Source organism: Ambystoma mexicanum, chromosome 1p (genome assembly GCF_040938575.1).
Source record: "Ambystoma mexicanum isolate Mex_15411 chromosome 1p, UKY_AmexF1_1, whole genome shotgun sequence".
NCBI lineage: Eukaryota > Metazoa > Chordata > Amphibia > Caudata > Ambystomatidae > Ambystoma > Ambystoma mexicanum.
In genome coordinates this window covers 387,096,034-387,114,870 of record NC_090921.1, presented here as the reverse complement: position 1 = coordinate 387,114,870, position 18,837 = coordinate 387,096,034, and the positions used below count along the sequence as shown (strand labels likewise).

Sequence of the window (18,837 nt, the reverse complement as noted above, 5' to 3'; positions counted from 1 at the left end):
GCAGTTTGTCGGGGTTCCCCAGCTTCGACTTAGTGTCGGAGCCATTGCCTTATTAGGATCGTCGGTGGGGACCCCACCAAGATCTCATCGCTCTTCCCTACCCCCTCCAGGACCGTCAGCCCATCCACTCTTCAGTTTCCATAAGTGAACTTCAACTGGCTCCTCAAACTCGGGAGCAAACCTGGCGCCAATGTGGCATTTGAACGTGGTACTTTGGGGCCTCTACCCTCTGCATCTCCAATGCCCTCATGCGTGGCCAGCAAACCGTAGGCGATTTTGGCCAGGAGCTTTTCCACAGCTTCAGTATTATTTTAAGTGCCCCTCGGCAGCCGGACAGGAGCGTCTAATTTTTTTTAAAACTTGCGGGCCCCTTTCACCTTTGCCTTGCCCCTGAAAGTATCTGGGGCCTCGAACAGGGTCCCTCACATCACGGCCGCCCAAGGAGCCAGCCCGATCACTTAGTCTTCCATGACCCTCCAGGGTCCTGGCCTTTTCTAGGATCTTAGCCTTGTCCCTGTAGTAGTGTAATCTTGCCAGCACTGAGCGAGGGCCCTTGCCTCCGCCTCCCGCACAGTGAACTCTGTCCATTTTGATCTCCTCGACGCCATCTGTACCAAGAATAATCCGTATGATGTCGTGCCCCTTGCCCTCTAGGCCAAGCGGGCTCTCTCCCTCCGATTCTGACCTTGAATCGTAGTTCCTCTTTGCGACGTTGGACCTCCATAAACCTTGCTTCCATTTGAGTCTCTAGGAGTGCAGTGGAGGTTTGGTTGTTCTCAACCCCTTCCATGCGTTCCTCCAGTGTTAACTTTCGTTGTGAGGTCTGCCAACTTGGCTCCCACATCCGTTCTTATCCCCTGGATTTCCTCTAGGATCATTTGATGTTGTTCTGGATCACGGCCAGGTCCGGTGCAGGGGCGAAAAGGCCTCCGGAAGCCATCTCGTCTTCTCCGGCTCAGAATTGGAATCTGAAGAGGGGTTCCTTCCAACTCAGAGGTTGTGCCGAGGCCGGACGTGGGTGTAGCCCGTGTCTCGTCTATGAGGATGGCCGTGCCATCAGCCTATTCCAAATTCTTCCCTCGTAGATGTTTCAGTGGCTCCGGTGGTTGGGTTACCCTGCCCGTGGTTATTAAGTCCGTGGGGGAAATCTGATTATGGGTGGGCCGCAGGTTGTTCGCCTGTCCCCCGTGCCTGGGTCTCCCACCAGGGACCCTCAGCTCCTCCTGGGCCCGACACTGCGACCATTGGTGGGGGCGGGCCGCCCAGGTTCTGGGGGGTCCTGGGTCCAAGTGTGTGGACCATGCTCGAGATGGGAAGAGGGTCCGTATAGAGGGAGCATTGGGTCAAGTCGCTCAGGTCAAGTGGTGCATCTTGTCGTGGCCCATCTTTGGAAGGACCCCTCCAGCGTTTCCCTCTCCAGCGGTGAAAAGGGCGCCCAGGATCCCACCCGTATTGCTAGTTATTGGGGCACCTCCAGACTCCGGTCGTTTATGTAGGGCGTTGGTTCCGACGGCCTTTTCGCAGCACCATTAACGGGCTGGGGCCCTTTTGTTCTTGTTTCTCCACAGGTTTCCCGGGCCTGGGATGAGAGCTCTCGGCTCAGGCGGCCATCATGCCTGCGCCCCCCTGGTTGTCTCCTCCCGCTAAAAGTTTTGATAACTTTTGTAATAGTTTGACTTTGCCATTGCTCATTTACACATGCACTCCAAACATTGTGGGCACGTTTGCTAGATTAACATCCCTTAAAACTGGGAACTGCTCATTGGACCCCAGAGACCCTACATTGATTTTTTCCAGCTTCACAAAACTGTATGGAGCTCTGCTGATCTTTTGGGCACAAGGCGCCATAAATCCAAGATGGATTTTTGAAGCTGGGACTGTATCTCTGTGGACCTGTAGTGCTTATACTATACTAATCTGTACATTCCCTTTCAGGGGCTTGATATGCATTTTGCCCTACTCCAGTGATTGTGTATATGTATCCATTAGTGTTGTTTGATAGTATTACCTGTTTGTAGGCAACTTTCACTGGTTATATGGCCACAAGTAAAGAAGTATTTTATACCCGTTTGTCCAAGCGTGTTCCTGGACTGTTTCACTGTGTGCCCATTGTGGACTCCTTACAAACTCGCCACCTCTCCAGACTTCGCCTAGACCACTCGTCTACCTACAGCTCCCTCGTCACAATACCAGGTTCGCATTTGATACATCTCTCCACCAGGAGCATGGAAAAGAAAATCGGCCTCAACAGTGAGGCCTTGCCAGTCTGTAGCGCCACACCTTTTTTGTCTTGTAGGCTTGTCTAGAGGCCTTAAGCCCCCCGCAACAGGAGGGGCTGCTTTGCCAGTCTGTAGTCACGCCAATTTTGTCTGTAACCCATGTGTATTCTTGCACTTTACATAAAGTGCATAGTACATTACGTAACTAGTGCCTAGATGCCTCTGGGTTTTGTGTGTGGTTATAAATGCAAAAATAAATAAAATGCCTTCACTGTGGAGGCTACCATTATAGGATCAAGAACAATGCTATTTTGGGCCCGGTAACACTTTTTTGGTTACCTATAGCCCCATTCTAGTCCAACTCAAACTTCACCTGCTTCTTCTCAATCACCTACCCATGCTCTGAAGTTCAGATTGAGCCCCATCTTCATGGTCTTCACTTGCCTATTTCTCATACCCTTCATTGTGCATCCAGACTGCTTCATTCCTCCTTCTACTCACTCTTCTCCTTCACCTTCTCGCCTCAACTTGGTGCAACTTCTGCATCACTCTCCAGCCACCCTATCTGCCTCCTTCCCCCTGTACCCGCACCTCTCAAATAAGACGCTCTGTACTCCGATCGCCAACCTCATCATTCTCCCTCACCTACTGCACAACACCCCCTCTTCCCCCACCAATCACTAACCTCTGAACATTTGAAATGCACAACCCCCTTTAAGAAGTCCCCCTACATCACTGACCACTTTGCACAAAGTGAACATTGAGGGTAATAGGAGGCAGTCAGAAACATGACTGCTACCTTCTCTCCACTAACCTGTTGGGAAGGGCGCTGGTCTGGGATTCCTTATTAATGAGGCCCTCAACACTGCCCCTTTATGCCCATCTGCCAACAACTCTTCACCTGTTAAATGCCACTACTGAGCTCCTCCCTCCTACCATTCTCACTCGCCATTGAATCCCTGGTCCCTCCCACCTTCGCCTCTAGTCACTTCCTACCAACATGCCCTCTGCCATGCAGGGGGACTTTAAACGACCATGCTCTCTGCAACCAGCTGCCTTGAACTTAACTCCCCCCAATCGGACCAGTCACTCTACTACCAGCCTACCCACTTTGGTGGGAACTCTTGACCCCCCCCCCCTCCTTCGGATCACCCCATTGTTCACTTTAACATTTCGATCCCCCCACCATCTACTACTCACCCCCCCTCAAATGACTAAGTGGAATGTCAGGTGGGACTCTCTAGCCCCTTACCTCGATGTGAGGACTGATGCCCTGTCTCTTATCCCTAGTCATGCCTCTGTTTACTGGGCCATCTCTGACTTTCACTATGCATGACTCACTCTGACCAAAAATAGCCTGCTCACACATTGCCTTTCCCAGCCTTAGATCACCTTTGAAATTCAGACCCTCAAAAACAGACATGCACTGCGACCCGCTACACTGACATAAATTACAGTAAAAAGAATTCCCTTGCCGTCTTAACCACTACAAAATCCTACTTAACAAACCTAATCGCCCCCCTTTGCAAACACCACCCCCAAACTTCATCTTTGCTCACCCCCGCAGCCAATATCCACCACCTCTCCCCTTTCTGCTAGTGACTTTGCCCACTACGTTCCCTCTAAAATTCATGACACTCTGCACTCCCATCTTCCTCCTGTTCACCACCTATCTACTCTTCTACTTGCAGTGCCAACCCCGCTTGCACGCCAATGGACCCCTTGGGTCCCCAAATGGTATGGGACTTTGTCGCACACATCTCTCAGAGCTCTTTAACCCTACCCTCCACACCTCACAGATGGATCCCGTCCTCAATCAAATCTGCCATTGAAGAAACCCTTTGCCTACCCAAACATCCCAGCCAACTATGTCCCAGTTTCTCCTCTTCCCCGCGATTCAGAAGTCCTCAAGCGGATGATCTTCGACCGGACCACTGAGTGCCTTGAGGATAAGGCCTTAGAGATAAACTTCAATCTGGCTTCTGTAGCGAGAGTGGGCTGATGTAGGTCTCCAAAGTCCCCTATAACGTCCACCACAGCAAACTTTTAGGACGTTCAAGCCACTCCTCTCCTTCTCACACCCCAGAACCAGGCCACAAAGCTGCTCTTGCCTGGATCACCTACCTGGAAAATCAATCCTATAAAATCTTGTAAACTTGCAACTTCGACCCAGTTTGTGTCCGCCAAGGATTAGTCCTTGGACCTTTGTTCTTGACCCGCTGTACCTCTGCCCTAGAAGACTTATCCTTTAGCGTTGACTGATCTTTTTGCTGATTAAACTAAAATATTTTTGGAACGCCCTAGTGTGTAGTGAGGTCTTCAATGCAGCCGGGGCTGCTCGTCCCTTGCTCTGAATCCTGCAAGAGATTAGCGAGCAGTCCATACAGGACTACTGGGGAGAATCTATCCCAAATCACTGGAGAAACCCACATAGGACCAGAAGACCGGGAAGAAAAGTCCGGAAAAGGGGGCAGATGAGGTGAGCCATCACCAAACAGTCTCTTTTTAGGCAACAGTGCTTTACATTCTGGGAGTTGTTTCACTTTGTTCCATTAGTCACGGTGACATGCAGAGTGGCTTCAGTTATAAAACCAGGACTGTCATGAAGGTGACATCAGGACATGGAGTCGACACTTGACAGCAATTGAGCACCTGATGACCGAGGTCATTGCCAGGGTGCACTCCACTGTATTTAATAGCTCCATATTTGCACATTCCACCCATCGTTCCTGGAGCTGTGGCGAGGTATCAAACCCTAGCACAGATGGTATTGAACATCTGGCCACTGCCTGCCTCCTTTCTAGCTGAGCCTCTCTATGTCGGGGTTAACCTAGGGATGTAAATGGGCTGTCCAGGAAGCAGTAGCAACACACTTCCTCCCCCGAGTCTGCAGTAAGGTGAAGAGTTACGAACTTCTGCACCTCAGAGCCACATGCAGCGCTTCACCTCTCTGTCAGTCGAAAGGTGTTTCTAGGATCTCCAGTAACAGCACCAGCACCCATGGAGGCAATACACGATGGTGGTGGTGGGAAGAGATGCTGGCAGCAGCAGCTGTGAGAAGTGCTGTGCCCACATTAGTGTCAGTGTATCTTTACTACTCTCAGACTTGAGAAGGACCACCTGAAGCGCCAGAAGCAGCTCAAGACCCTCCTTTTCTCCTCTGCCTTCTCCCTCTCGCTCACATAGTAACTTACTGGTCTGCTGCACCAACTGGTTGCTTGGTTACCTCAGAGTCTCGCCGAGTACCACGCTCCTCCACGACAAGTCTTCCTTGCACTGCCCCCTGGCCTACCGCACACTTAGGGGCTGTAACTAAGCCCTACAGCCTGCCTTGCCACCTGCCCTACACAGAGCAACGCTGGCCCTGGCTGAACCCCCTCCCCCCCCCCTCTCCCTTGCACCCCCGCTCGACCCCTTGTGCTTATAGTGTTGCACTTGCACGATCCAAATGACAAGGCCTAGTAGTATTGTGTTTTCTGTCTTCCCCAAGTTTCCCACCTCCCTCTTATCTTGTGGCATCTAGAAACACTTGTGTACGGGCACGTTATAAATGCCATATATCATTTCCCGCCTTAACTCAAGCCACCTCTGAAAGATTACAACCTGTCTCACTTCAATTCTTCCCTAGATGGCTGTCTGACGTCTCATGCTGAACTGCAAGAAGCTCCTTTCTCTCGGCTTCCGATATCACCCCCATCACCTTCCCACCTGACCTTCTCGCTCCCCCACCCCCTGCCACTGCCCCAGATGCCAGTATTTTAGCACCCTCACTTATTGGAAAATTCTGCCTTTTCTTACTAACCACTAATCTTCACTCTCATGCTCAGTAAACGACTACGGCTCAAGCCTACTCCTTGGCCTTGATATCTACTCTTTCCTCCCTTTGCACAAAGCACTCTACCCAGATCATCCCCCACTGATAACTTGCTTGTTAGCTACAGGTACCCACTTTTCAAACCCCTGATACTGTACAAAGCCATCAATGGCCTTGTGCCTCAGTCCCAGCCTGATTGTATCTCAGTTTACCCACAATCTCGTTCCCTGCTCTGCCCTCAACACCTCAGTCCCATATCTCCCCCTTTGCCATCTCTCACTTCCGCTCTTTCCCCTACTCCACTGAAACCAACTGCCCAGAACATCCAAAGCCAGCCCAACTGTGGATCTCGCCAGAGCTAGATTGAAACTTCACTTATTTGCTAAATAGCAAGCTCGCCTGCCCTCTCCCAGCATCTGGTCATTGCATTGACTGTCAAACAGTCGAAGGCCATACCATTGAAAAAAAATACATTCAATGCTTTTTTTCTCTCTAAATGGTAAGGGGTTTAGTTTTAAAAAAAAAAAAAAAAAAAAGGGGGGCAGGGGTTTGGGGACCCACCCATTAAACAAATGTATTTTTTTAATGCAATGCATCCGATGCCTTTTCCCAATGGTATGGCATTCGACAGTTTGGCAGTTGATGCATTGACTAGGAACCTCCTCTCCACCATTCTCCCTACCCGACGCCCATCACTGCCTCAATAAGGCTCATTAATGTAAATTTTTCATATTTAAAAGCGATTCCTTTGGTTAATATTAACTTTATAAGTCACATGCTTTACTGTTTATGTTTATTTTATTTGTAGCGCGCGCCAGACCCGAGGGTATCCGGGCGCGTGTTCAAGAATACTTTAAGCTTACATGTTACAGTTACACATTTCAGGAGGGTTACAAGGTGCATTAACAGTAAGTGATGACAATGTACGTGTTACAGTTACTATTGCTACACCCTGTAACCTTCCTGAAATGTGTAAGTGATGACAGTATGCGTGGTTACATGCGCAGGAGAGTGTGCACAGGGATGTGTACACAGTAAGCATTGAGTGTCGGAAGCAAGGTAGGTTAAGCGGGTGATGAACGCGGTATGCGTTCGGCTGCAGATTGACAGGTGGGTCAGACGTGGATAGTCCTAGTCTAGTAGGTTATAGGTCATTTTCTTTGAGCCATTTAATGCAATTGAGTCTGAAGTGTGGATAAGATTGGACAGATATTAAGGATGATGGGAGGGAGTTCCATAGCTGGGCTGCTTTGACAGGGAAGCTGGTGTCTCCGGCTGTGCTCAGCTTTATTTATTTATTAAATTTATATAGCGCGCAGGCAGCCCAGGGGCATTGTGGCGCTGTTACTTGCAAGGAAGACTTAGTTACAATGTGTGCAGGTTGTGCCTTGAGTTACAGTGAGGCAGTGACCTGTGATCAGATATACCACATAATACATCATACAATACAATTATGAGGGCTAGGCCATGTAATTGTTAGATGAACAGGGTCGTTTTCAGGGTTTTCCGAAAGGCGGTCAGTGAGGGTTCAGAGCGCAGGGAGCTAGGGAGGGTGTTCCAGTGTACGGCAGCGAGGTACGGGAAACTGGAGCCCCCTGCTCTGGTCCTTTTTACCCTAGGTAATGAGAGCATGATGGCATAGAGCGATCTAGTGGGTCTTGTGGAGGAGACCAGGTGGATCCTCTGGGAGAGGTACATTGGGACGGCAAGATGGACACATTTGTGGGTGATGCTTAGAGCCTTGAATAGGATCCTCTCCTTTATGGGGAGCCAGTGGGATGCTTTTCTGGCAGCGGTGATGTGCTCTCTTGGCAATGCCTTGTGCAGCGCGTAGGGCATTATTCTGTATTACTTGGAGCTTCTCAAGATTTTTGTTGGAGGTCCCAAGGAAAAGAATATTGCAGTAATCAAGTCGCGAGCCGGTTATGGCCCTGGCAATGTTAGTGCAAGTGTCTTTTGACAGATGAGGTCTGATTGCGTTAAGGAGTTTTGCATGGTAAGCGGCCGAGGAGGCAATGGAGTTTACTTGTCTGGTCATGGATAGATTGGAGTCTAAGTAGACGCCTAATGTTTTTACCGTGTCAAGTCCTGGTATCATGATTGAGTCAATGGTGAAATGACTGAACTGAGCGTCAAGTTTCTTGATGGTGTCAGGGGAGCCTACGAGTAGGAGCTCAGTTTTGTCAGTTAAGGCAGAGGCCGTTGATAGCCATCCACATTTGAATTGTGTTGTAGATGTTGAGGGTAGCGGAGTCCGTGTCATAGTCGCCTGTCAGAGTGAGAAGGATCTGTGTGTCGTCGGCGTAGTTGGTGCAAGAGATGCCCATGGCGTCAAGGAAGAGGGGGCGGGTGAAGATGTTGTAGAGGGTGGGGGAGAGGCAGGAGCCTTGGGGCACCCCACATAGCATGATAGAGGGTGATGCAGTGGCTAGGTCAGAGAAGACCTGCATGGTCCTGCCTTGGAGGAAGGAGGTGATCCATGTAATGGCTTCTTGAGAGAAGTTGGCTGTGGAGGAGAGGTGGTGGCAGAGGATGTTGTGGTCTACAAGATCAAAAGCTGCCGACAGATCCAGGAGAAGGAGCAAGGCAGGTTTGCCTTGGTCCCTTGCGTCGTCCATTTGGTTTTTTAGGTCGAGTAGGGCGGTCTCTGTCCCATGCCTAGGGCGAAAGCCGGATTGTCTCAGTCCAAGGAGGTGCTGTTCTTCGAGGAAGTGCTGGACCTGCAGGTAAGCTGCTTTGTCTAGAATCTTGAGGAGGAAAGGGACAGTGGTGATGGGGCGGTAGTTATTAGGGGAGGTGGGGTCAAGTGTGGGTTTCTTTATGAGGGGTCGGACCCATGCTTCCTTTAGGCAGGCGGGGACTCTCCCTGTGGTGAAAGAGGCGTCGACGAAGGCTGTTAGGAAAGGGGCCAGGGTGTCTGCGCAGTCTTTGATGATGGAGGCAGGACAGGGGTCGCCTTTGCAATTGGAGGGTTTTATGTTTTTCATAATGTTGATCATGTCGTTTTCTTGGATGGTTTTAAACGAGAAGGTGGGTGGGGCCTCAGTGGGTGATGGGGGCAGTGGTGGTGGGGAGGGTGTAGTGTGGGTGGATAGTGTTAGTTTGGTGTTCAAGATTTTGGCTTGGAGAGAGCTGATCTTATTGCACATGGCTGTTTGGATGTTGTCACACCATTCTTTGTCCTTAGTGAAGTTTTGGGGGGTGGGTGTGGGGTTCTCAAGTTCCCTGAAAATGGCGAACATTTCCTTGGTGTTCGACTTGGCCTCAGTAATTCTCACTTCGAAGGATTTAGCTTTGGCTTTAATGATGGCTTTCTTGTAATTAGTTGCAAGGGATTTGAAGTTGAGTTTGTCTTTCTCATCCCGGGATGTTTGCCAGAGAGCTAATGCTGCCCTTTTGTCGGAGCGTAGTTTTAGAAGGTCTTGGGTGAACCACGCATTAGCGTGTCTAGTGGGTTTGGTTTTCCGAGGTAAGTGGGGCGATGGTATTGATTGCTGCTGTGATGGCCCTATCATAATTTTTTGCCAGAGTTTCTAGGTCGTTGGAGAATGGGGCTGTGAAGGCAGGTCCCAGTAAGAAGGGTAGGAGTCTTTCTTTGGTCAGTTGACTGGCACTCCTTGTGAGGGCAGGAGGCAAGGGAGGAGGGGGGTGGGATGTGGTTGTAGTGGTGGGGATGTTAAAGGTGATGGTGTGGTGGTCGGACCATGGGGTGGGGGTGTTGCCCGTGACTGTGATGGGGCAATTGTGGTGGGCGATCCAGTCTAGTGATCTGCCTAGGGCGTGTGTGGGGTTATTGATGGTGTTGACGAATCCTAGGGTGGCTAGAGCTGTGTCAAGTGCTTTGGCTGTGGGGTCTTTGGCGTCATTCAGGCCAAGGTTGATGTCTCCAAGGAGAATGGCTTTGGATGACTTTTTGAGGTTGTCCGCCAGGAGGTGGGTGATGGAGGCCTGGAAGTCTCCTAGGGGGCCTGGTGGTCGATAGATGAGGTGTAGGGTGATGGTGCATTGGTGCGAGATGGTGAGTTTTAATTGAAGGTAGTCGCTGTTATTGTTGATAGTTTTGTCAGCCTTTCTGATGGTGATTGAGTCTTTGGCTAGGAGTGCGACACCGCCTCCAGTGGTCATGCGATCTTGTCTCGTGATGGCATAGCCAAGTGGGAGAGCGAGGGATAGGGCGGGGCCTGAGGCTCCATGTAGCCAAGTTTCGGTGACCATTAGAAGATCTAGATCTAGGGTGGTAATAAGGTCGTGGATGTCTAGTGCATGCGCATTGATGGAGCAGGCGTTGATGAGAGCACATTTGAGGTGTGGTTCAGGGGTGACATTGATGGTCGAGGGTGGCACATCAGAACCGGTGGGAGGCATGTTTCCTGGGGTCATAGACACAGATAAAGTGACATTTGCATCATTAGGTAGCAAGGCAGTGGTAGAAGGATTGCAAATAGCGGTAATTTCATTCAAACCAGTGGGGGGCATGTTTTCTGGGGTCATAGACACAGAAAGTTGCATTTGCATCATTAGGTAGCAAGGCAGTGGTAGAAGAATTGCAAATAGCGGTAATTTCATTCATACGTGTGAGTGACACATTAACAAGAGTCTTAGACATTGTAGCCAATGCAAATGGCTCACGGTGGTGCTTGATAAGTGGGCTCAGCTTCGATGTGCGGCTTAGTTTATGGTATAGATGCAGTACTGGGGAGGTGGCCTTTCGGTTAGTTGTAGCTAAGGTTCTCGACTGAAGTCGTGCATTGCGTGCACTTGTGGGGATGGGCAGAGTGACCAATACGCTAGGTAGAGTACGTGTGCGTAGACGGTCTCGCCTTTTGCGAGTGTGTGGGGTAGTTCCGGAGTGCGGGACTCCTTACCTTGTGGTTCCAGTAGGTGTCCGCGGCAAACGGCAGACTTCGAGCTGCAAAGAGCACCGGAGGCCTTTCCTTACGGCCTTCCCTGCTCGGCTTCGCCTCTCGGCCCTCTCCCCCTCCATTTAAAGCAGGAAGGGAGGGGTGGGCGGGGTGAGGCAGCGAATCGGGACACGGGCCCGCGGCGGTGATTTCAGGAGCACATTTTGTTGATTGTGCTTCCATGGAGACGGGGGCCATCTTGTCTGGGGCTTCGGTGCAGCTTAAATGGGGGTACGGCTAGTTGGTTGGTGTATGCTTCTCTGGTAGGTCTGTTAGAAGTTCTCCTTTTGAATCTTTCTGTTAGGTATTTGGGGGCTAGGTCATTAATACTTTTGAAAGTCAGTGATGCTGTTTTGAGTTTAATTTTGTCAGCTGTGGATAGCCAATTAGATTGTCTGACGTCTGAGATGTACTCTCTTCTTGGGATTCCTAGGGCGGCTCGAAGGGCGTTCTGCAGGGTTTGGATTTTTTGCAGCGTGTGTTTTTTGGACCCTATGTATAGTGCATTGCAGTAGTCCAATTTGGATAATACCAGGGCTCTTGATAGGGTGAGGCAGCTGGCGGTGGATAGATATGGTTTAGCTGCTCTAATCAGCTTACAGGTGTAAGCGGTGCTAGAGGCCATTGCGTTCACCTGCTTTGTTAGGGAGAGGTAAGAGTCGAGGTCAAAACCTTGTGTTTTTACTTCTTTCGCTACTTTAATGGTGTTGCCATCTATGACAAATGAGTAGTCACCGTTCAGTTTTTTGATATTTTGTGTGTTCCCCAGTATGATGAGTTCCGTTTTGGCATCATTCAGGCATAGACCATGACGGGCCATCCATGCCTGAATGATGATTAGGTATATTCTGTTCGCCAAGGCCAAATCCTGTTCATAATCCCCCGAAAGTGGGATGAGAATCATCTGCAGTTTGTGTAGGTGACACCCAGAAGGTCCAGATCATCGAACAGGGGCTTCGTGAAGATGTTATACATTGTCGGAGAGACACAGGATCCCTGGGGGACGCCACATGTGATAGGTACTGGGTCAGCCGCTGCAGAGGTGGAGAAAACCCCCATGGTTCTGCCGCGTAGAACGACCTAATCCATGCAATGGCATGTGTGGAGAAGTGGGCCACGGTTTCCAGGTGGGTACAAAGCACATCATGATCCATCGGGTCAAATGTCGCTGAGATGTCCAGCAGGAGGAGTAGGGCAGTTTTTCCAAGATCTCTCAGCTCATCGACCTGGGTTTTGAGATCGATAAGTGCAGTTTCGGTGCCATGTTGAGGCCTGAAGCCTGACTGTCTGGTACCTAATAGTTGGTGCTTCTCTATTTTTGGATCTGTAGGTAGGCCACTCCGTCTAGGATTTTTAGCAGAAATGGTACTGTGGTGATTGGCCTGTAGTTAGTCGGGATGGCGGGGTCCAGGGTTTGCTTTTTAAGGAGGGGGAGGACCCATGATTGCTTAAGATTGTCTGGTATAGGCCTGATGCAAAGGAAGCATTAATAAGTTTGCTGATAAATGGGGAAAGGTCTCTGGCCGCGTCTTATCAGTTGGGCTGGGCATATGTCGCCTCGACAGTTAGTTGGTTTGAGCGAGAGTATTATTTTTTCAATCTCCAGGATTGTTACCTTGGTGAAGTTGAATTTGTGTTCTGGCTTGGTGGAGGTGGGTATAGTTTGTTTCTTTTTCTCAATTTTGGTTTGGAGTATGGCAATTTTGTTATTTAGAGCTTTTTGGATGTTGGAGCACCACGTTTTATTTTTATCGCAGTTGTCTGGAGCAGGGATAGGGTTTTCAAGTTACTTTAGTATAAGAAATAGTTCTTTGGTTCCAGACTTAGCCTGTAATATTTTGTTAAAGTTTTCTTTTTTGGCCTTCCTTAGATCTTAGAGGCACTGAGGAGAACTATTTTGTTAGTCTCTGATGGAGTTAGTCGCCAGGCGGATTCGCATTTGCATTTTTCAATTCTTAGGGATTTGAGGTGAGGGGTGAACCAAGTATTTAAGTGTGCTCTGGGCTTGCTTTTTCGCATTTTCAACGGGGCGATAGTGTCCAAGGCTGTAGCCATGGTTGAGTTGAATTTGTTCACTAGGGCTGTTGGGTTTAGCGATTCAGATAAGGAATTTAGGGTTAGGAGGATAAGTGGTAGCAGTTTGTCAGTAGTTATGTATTTTTTTTTATTTCTAGTCGGTAGAGGGGGGAGGCAGTACAATTTCCTTGGGTTGGGTGGTGTTTTCATTTATGAGGAAGGATATTAGTGCATGGTCTGTCCAGATGTGTGGGCAGACATCGGTAATTGTTACATTACATTTGTGGTTGGCTACCCAGTCGAGTGTTCGACCTTTTTCGTGGGTAGGTTGTGAGATTCTTCGGGTAAATCCCAGTTCTGTGATGACATTGGCAATGTTAGTCGCTTGCAAGTCTTTGTGGTCATTGAAACCTAAGTTCATGTCTCCCAGGAGGATGGCTTGCGTTTAGTTTTTTAGATTATTTGAGAGGATCATAGAGACGTCCTCCTCAAAGGTTCCATTGGGACCTGGAGGCCTATAGATGAGGTGTATATTGATATATTGGGAGGGTGATGTTGAGAGTTTGGCGGTTAAGGATTCACAAGATTTGGTGATTGAGGGCATTTACATTGTTATGGCGAGGTTGTTTTTAGCGATGATGGCTAGGCCGCCTCCTCGAGAGTTGGTTCTGTCCTCTCTGAGAATGTTGTTAGGGGGCAGGGCAAGCATCAAATCGGGTCCTGCTGCTTGGTGAAGCCAGGTTTCCGTTATGGCTAGAAGGTCATAATCGCCTATTTGGGTGGCATGTGCTATCAATGATCTAGCATTAATGAGGGCACCCTTCAGCGGTATGTTTGGTTTGGGTGTCGCAGGGGTGACATGGCTTTTCTTTTTGGTGGGTCTGTTGCTTGATGGTGGGTCTGTTGCTTGATTTGCGGTGGTTGTTAGTGGGACTGTCGGCGTGGGAATCTCTTTTGGTGGGAGAGGTGTCTAGTTTGGGGGCATTGCGTTGGTGGTTTCTTGTATTGCTAGGTTTGGTGGCTAGCCTGGCTAGTGGTTCATAGATTTTGGGTAGTCTAGATCGTAATTTTGCATTTCTACTTAAGGTATTGCATGGGATATTTGTTATGGGGTGGTGGGTGGTAGGTATCTTTATCTCTATAGTTTGTGGCTTAGTGTCTGGGGTGCTGGTCCGTCGGGGCTCGTCATCAGAGTTTGACGTTGCAGTAGGCATAGATTGCGGTGGGTGGTTTGCTGTTGTCATTGTAGGGCAAAGGGTGATCAGGTGGAAGAGGATGGGGATCATTCTATAGAGCGTACAATGGCTGTCAACACAGTGGCTAAGTATGGGCAGTGGTAACAATGGCTAGGTATGGGCGGCACACTGGCTAGGTGTGGGCAACACCGTGGCTAGATGTGGGCTGCACAATGGCTTGTTAAGGCAACACAACGGCTGCGCTAATGAGTCTAGGTACACAAGGTTCACTCATATTCAGAAATGAGGAGTGAGACTAAAATGCATGTGCAAACAGGTTCATCTAAATTCAGGGATTCAAACGTAGGGCTAAGATGCATGTGCAAACAGGGTTCACTTAAATTCGGAGGTTGGAGGTAGGGCCTGGGTGGCAGATACCTATGCGGCACCTAGATTAGCAGTACCGTAGGCTAAGGCACAGGGCAGTGCATCACCTAGATTTGAGGCAGCAGTACAGTGGGCTAAAAACACAGAGCGGGGAATCACCTAGATTTGAGACAGCGCAGTAGGCTGAAATGCAGTACCTAGATTAGCAGTGCAGTAGGCTAAAATGCAGTACCTGGATTAGCAGTACAGTGGGCTAAAAGCGCAAGGCAGTGCATCACCTAGATTTGAGACAGCACAGTAGACTAAAATGCAGTACCTAGATTAGCAGTACAGTGGGCTAAAATGCAGTACCTAGATTAGCAGCACAGTGGGCTAAAAGCGCAAGGCAGAGCATCACCTAGATTTGAGACAGCACAGTGGGCTGAGATGCAGTACCTAGATTAGCAGTACAGTGGGCTAAAGCGCAGGCAGCAGTACAGGGGGCTAACAGCACAGAGCAGGGCATCACCTAGATTTGAGACAGCTCAGTGGGCTGAAGTGCAGCACCTAGATTAGCAGTGCAGTAGGCTAAAAAGGACCAAGTGACTAGGCGTGACAAGGCTAGGGTCAGAATAGTTCCAAGGGTCTGACGTCCCGCCGGGCCGCGGGAGGTATTGACAATATCTTTCATGTGGGAGAAGTATGCAGTAGCAGGCAGTAGGGTTAAGCAGTACGTGGAAATGCTGGGCAGAGGATCGAGTCAGCAGGGTCAGGTTTATGGGATGCTGATAAGTTGTGGCCTCTACGGCAAATTTCACTGCATGATAAAAGTTACCTTGTAAAAGTGACTACATAGATTATTGTTCTATCCCCATTATATGCGCCACTTGTTTACAGCCCCATAAACGGGCGGACCACTTGTTCACATAGCTGTGCCATTTTACACACACCGTTCTTGGGATTGCCTCTAACCAGATCTAAACGAGTTATCGCAAGTAATTTCTGTTAGAAATTGACATCCGTTATTCAAATGAAAATAAATGTAAATACAGGAGCACCTTCGAATTTCCCACCTCTCTTATCACCATACATGCCCTATTCCCGCCTGGAGACGCCAGTCCACCCTGGTTTAATTTCACATTCTGAAGTGTATATATATAGTTGAGGTTTTCCCGACTATGAACCCAGGATTACAGTTCCCAAAATTGTAAATTAAAAAAACAGGAGTGGACAAAACTATGCATGTATCCTTTCTCCGATTATACAGCGGTGAGAAATACACTATTTTTTGATAAAAGCACATCCGCTTACACCAATAAAATACAAAAAGGTAAATACCTGCCAACTGTAGTTCACGGAGAGTTTCTCGAATTGCCTCATCCTTGGTCAAGCGATAGTTACGAATTTTATCTAGCACTAAAGCATCAAATGTATCCCGGGTAACTCTGTGCTCCGGCATCATTACCACTGCAACAAAAATATATAAGTATATTTTAGCATAAAATATATTTTGATATATACAATTAAGTGTCGTCGTTTACGGAGCATCGCAACACGGATTGGAGAGGGGCACAACGAATAGCCGTTTGTAACGTTACCTAAAACATTTTTATTGGGTGCCGTTACCTGGGGGTGAAATAAAGAATTTAATGTAATGAGTTTCCCGGTGGCCTCTTGGGATGCCAAGAGGCGCCGATGGAAGCATCTCTGAAAAGGGGGGGGGGGGCGATTCCGGAGAAGACCCACTGAGCCACAAAAGAGGTAATTTTACAGAGGCGCGGGATTGGCCAGTACACAGAATAAACGAGCAAGGCCTGTAAAAACATACTTGCCAACTCACCATATGTACGTGGAGAAACTGAAACTCGCGATTTCGAACACTGGTATTAGTAATGGTCATAACAGCGCGGGCACTTTCATGGGGTGCGAAAATGCTTTCTACCACGATCGGGGTTGGACCACAGACCGAACGAGAGCGGGAACACATAAGATCTCTCCACGACTCAAAATGCAAAATGGCGGAACTCCATGGGGGCAGAGATTATAAAAGCATAAACATAGGATTATGTCCCATTCGGCTTGCACTGAATGTCCCTGGCAGTGGAATTGAAGTGTGCAGAAGAAACCTTACCAAGAATATCAACAAGATAGACGGCTGCTTTAATCGCACTCTCCCTTTACTGGCACGGCCGTCGGATGCGCGTTCACTAACTTCCACTGCGCAAGACCTCCACGCGCGCCCACGAGTCGCGCATGTGACGTCATACGAAAAAACCGCCCTAGAATGAATTCTATGGACATTAAGGAAGGACTGAAATAAGGAGTGGCCGTGGAATCAGTTGGTTTCCAAAGTAACCCTTTGTGTTTTTTCAGCCAAAAATTGCGCTGGCTAAACTATGCTACTATGAAATGTAGAAGTAAGAAAAGACATGGGTTTAAATCCCTTAATGATTTACATAACTGGCCCTTGTATTTTTAGTTCTGTAAATGTATGTGGTACAGTAAAAACAAATACAACTGGCCCTTGTATTTTTAGTTCTGTAAATGTATGTGGTACAGTAAAAACAAATACATATTTTCCACAAATTCGTAAAGTCATGATTCTATTAAAGATTCCAGGCGAAAGATTATGCTCTGATCTTCTCTTTACTTCCTGAGCAGCAAAGTATACACAAACAATTATGAAAAACAATATAACATCTGATTTCACAGGCCGACCAAGATGGAAGCACCAGAGCACCACATAAACACCACCCTGTACCTTTCAAAACCTCAACTGACCAGTGTCACACCAGATAACAAGATAATAGACCATAGGTCTCAACCATTTGTGTCACAAAGGCGGGTGAAATCACCCGAATTTGTTTTTGGCGGGTGAGACGCCCATTGGAATGAATGGGCGTCCAGGAGGCTTGGCGGGTGAGTCAGCCCTTTACAAGGCGGGTGGCACCTGCCAAAAGCGTGTGAGTTGAGAGCTATGATAGACATATTACCAACCCACCAGTCCCCCACCAGAAGAAAGGTTCAGACGCACCTATCAATCCAAACAATACCCACTATGATACAGTAGGGTCAGCGCAGCACCAACAAAGCGAGTCGGCCCTTGAAGAACCAGCATCAACCCAACCCACAGGGATACAACTCTAACAGAATCAGAAATGACCTGAATCAGGACACAGGCCCCACTAACCCAACCCTCGTCCTTCTGCATACTGACACCACACAAAGCCACACAACCATCTTTCTCCCAGCAATCCGCACGCACTTTACCACACCGCATCAACAACACATGAACATCACTTACAGCACTCGAGGTCTCTCCGATCCGATACTAGCACCAAAACCCAGCACTGGGTGTATACAGAGCTGAAGCTGCCAACAGCACATCACTTCTCCCACTCTCCTGCTCCCCTCCTCCAGACTAACCATGCCCGTCCTTCCTGCTTACAGATAATCCAAAGCACCTGGGGACCAATTCCGTTGGTGACGGTGCGCTATATAAGTACCTTTAACATAACATAACATAAAAAACCACAATTCCCAAGAACTGCAGTGAATGTGTAGTTTGTTTTAAGCATAACAAAGTAGTTAATTTCGCCCAAAGAGCTTTCCTAGAAAGATTCTCATTTTCTGGCCATGATTCAAACATCCTCAAAACCACACTCCCGTCCCAAACACGCAAATACCTAAGCATCAGTGGTCTCATGTACCTGACACCTTTCAATAATCTACATATCAATTGATGTTCACCTATTGGTTTCCCTTCAATGTACTCATGTCCTGCAGATATCGCAGATCTGTATGTGTTAATAGTTCTGTATGTTTTAGTCTGATCTGCCTGGCCTGCTAGGAAATTCACTATGTGAATTACATCCGTTCGTATGGGATTAACTTCCCTCTCCATACATCAATTAATCAATTTCTTCCATGCCACTCTGTAGGCCTTTCCGGTTCTCTGAGCCCATGACTCTCTGATAAATCCTTGAGCTGCCCCGAAAGACCTGGCATGGGGTGTCACTAAAAACACTGTCGCTTCCTGTCTCCTGACCTGTGCCACGGAACGTGCTATCATGGCAAACGGAAGGAAAGCGTATTCCTTCGCTGGTCCCCATACCTGGAGAAATGCATCTGTCACTGTCGCTTCTGGATCTGGTCTCCAGCTGAAAAATCTGGAGATCTTCTTGTTCAACCTCAAAGCGAATAAATCTGTCAGACACGGACCTCTCTGAAGCATGATCTCCTGGAATACTGAGTCCTCCAGCTGCCAATCGCTGGAGTCTCTCAGGTATCTCGAATTCCAGTCTGCCACCTGGTTGTGTTCCCCCGGCAGGTGTTCTGCCTTCATG

At 48.6% G+C, this 18,837-nt stretch overlaps 1 protein-coding gene across 2 annotated transcripts in view; it reads right to left on the bottom strand.

The window, feature by feature from the left end:
- Positions 1-16,772, bottom strand: part of LOC138570729 (SURP and G-patch domain-containing protein 2-like) — a 187,242-nt gene extending 170,470 nt beyond the window's left edge. Inside the window, exons 1-2 of one of the 2 annotated variants that reach the window (XM_069649140.1) lie at positions 16,623-16,772; positions 15,830-15,958 (exon numbers count right to left, since the gene is read on the bottom strand). In XM_069649140.1, coding sequence (XP_069505241.1) covers positions 15,830-15,953 — 124 coding nt within the window. In that variant the 5' untranslated portion in view covers positions 15,954-15,958; positions 16,623-16,772. Of the gene's footprint in view, positions 1-15,829; positions 15,959-16,331 lie in introns of both variants that reach the window. The other variant, XM_069649141.1, reaches the window with a different exon arrangement.
- Between the last annotated feature and the right edge of the window lie 2,065 nt (positions 16,773-18,837).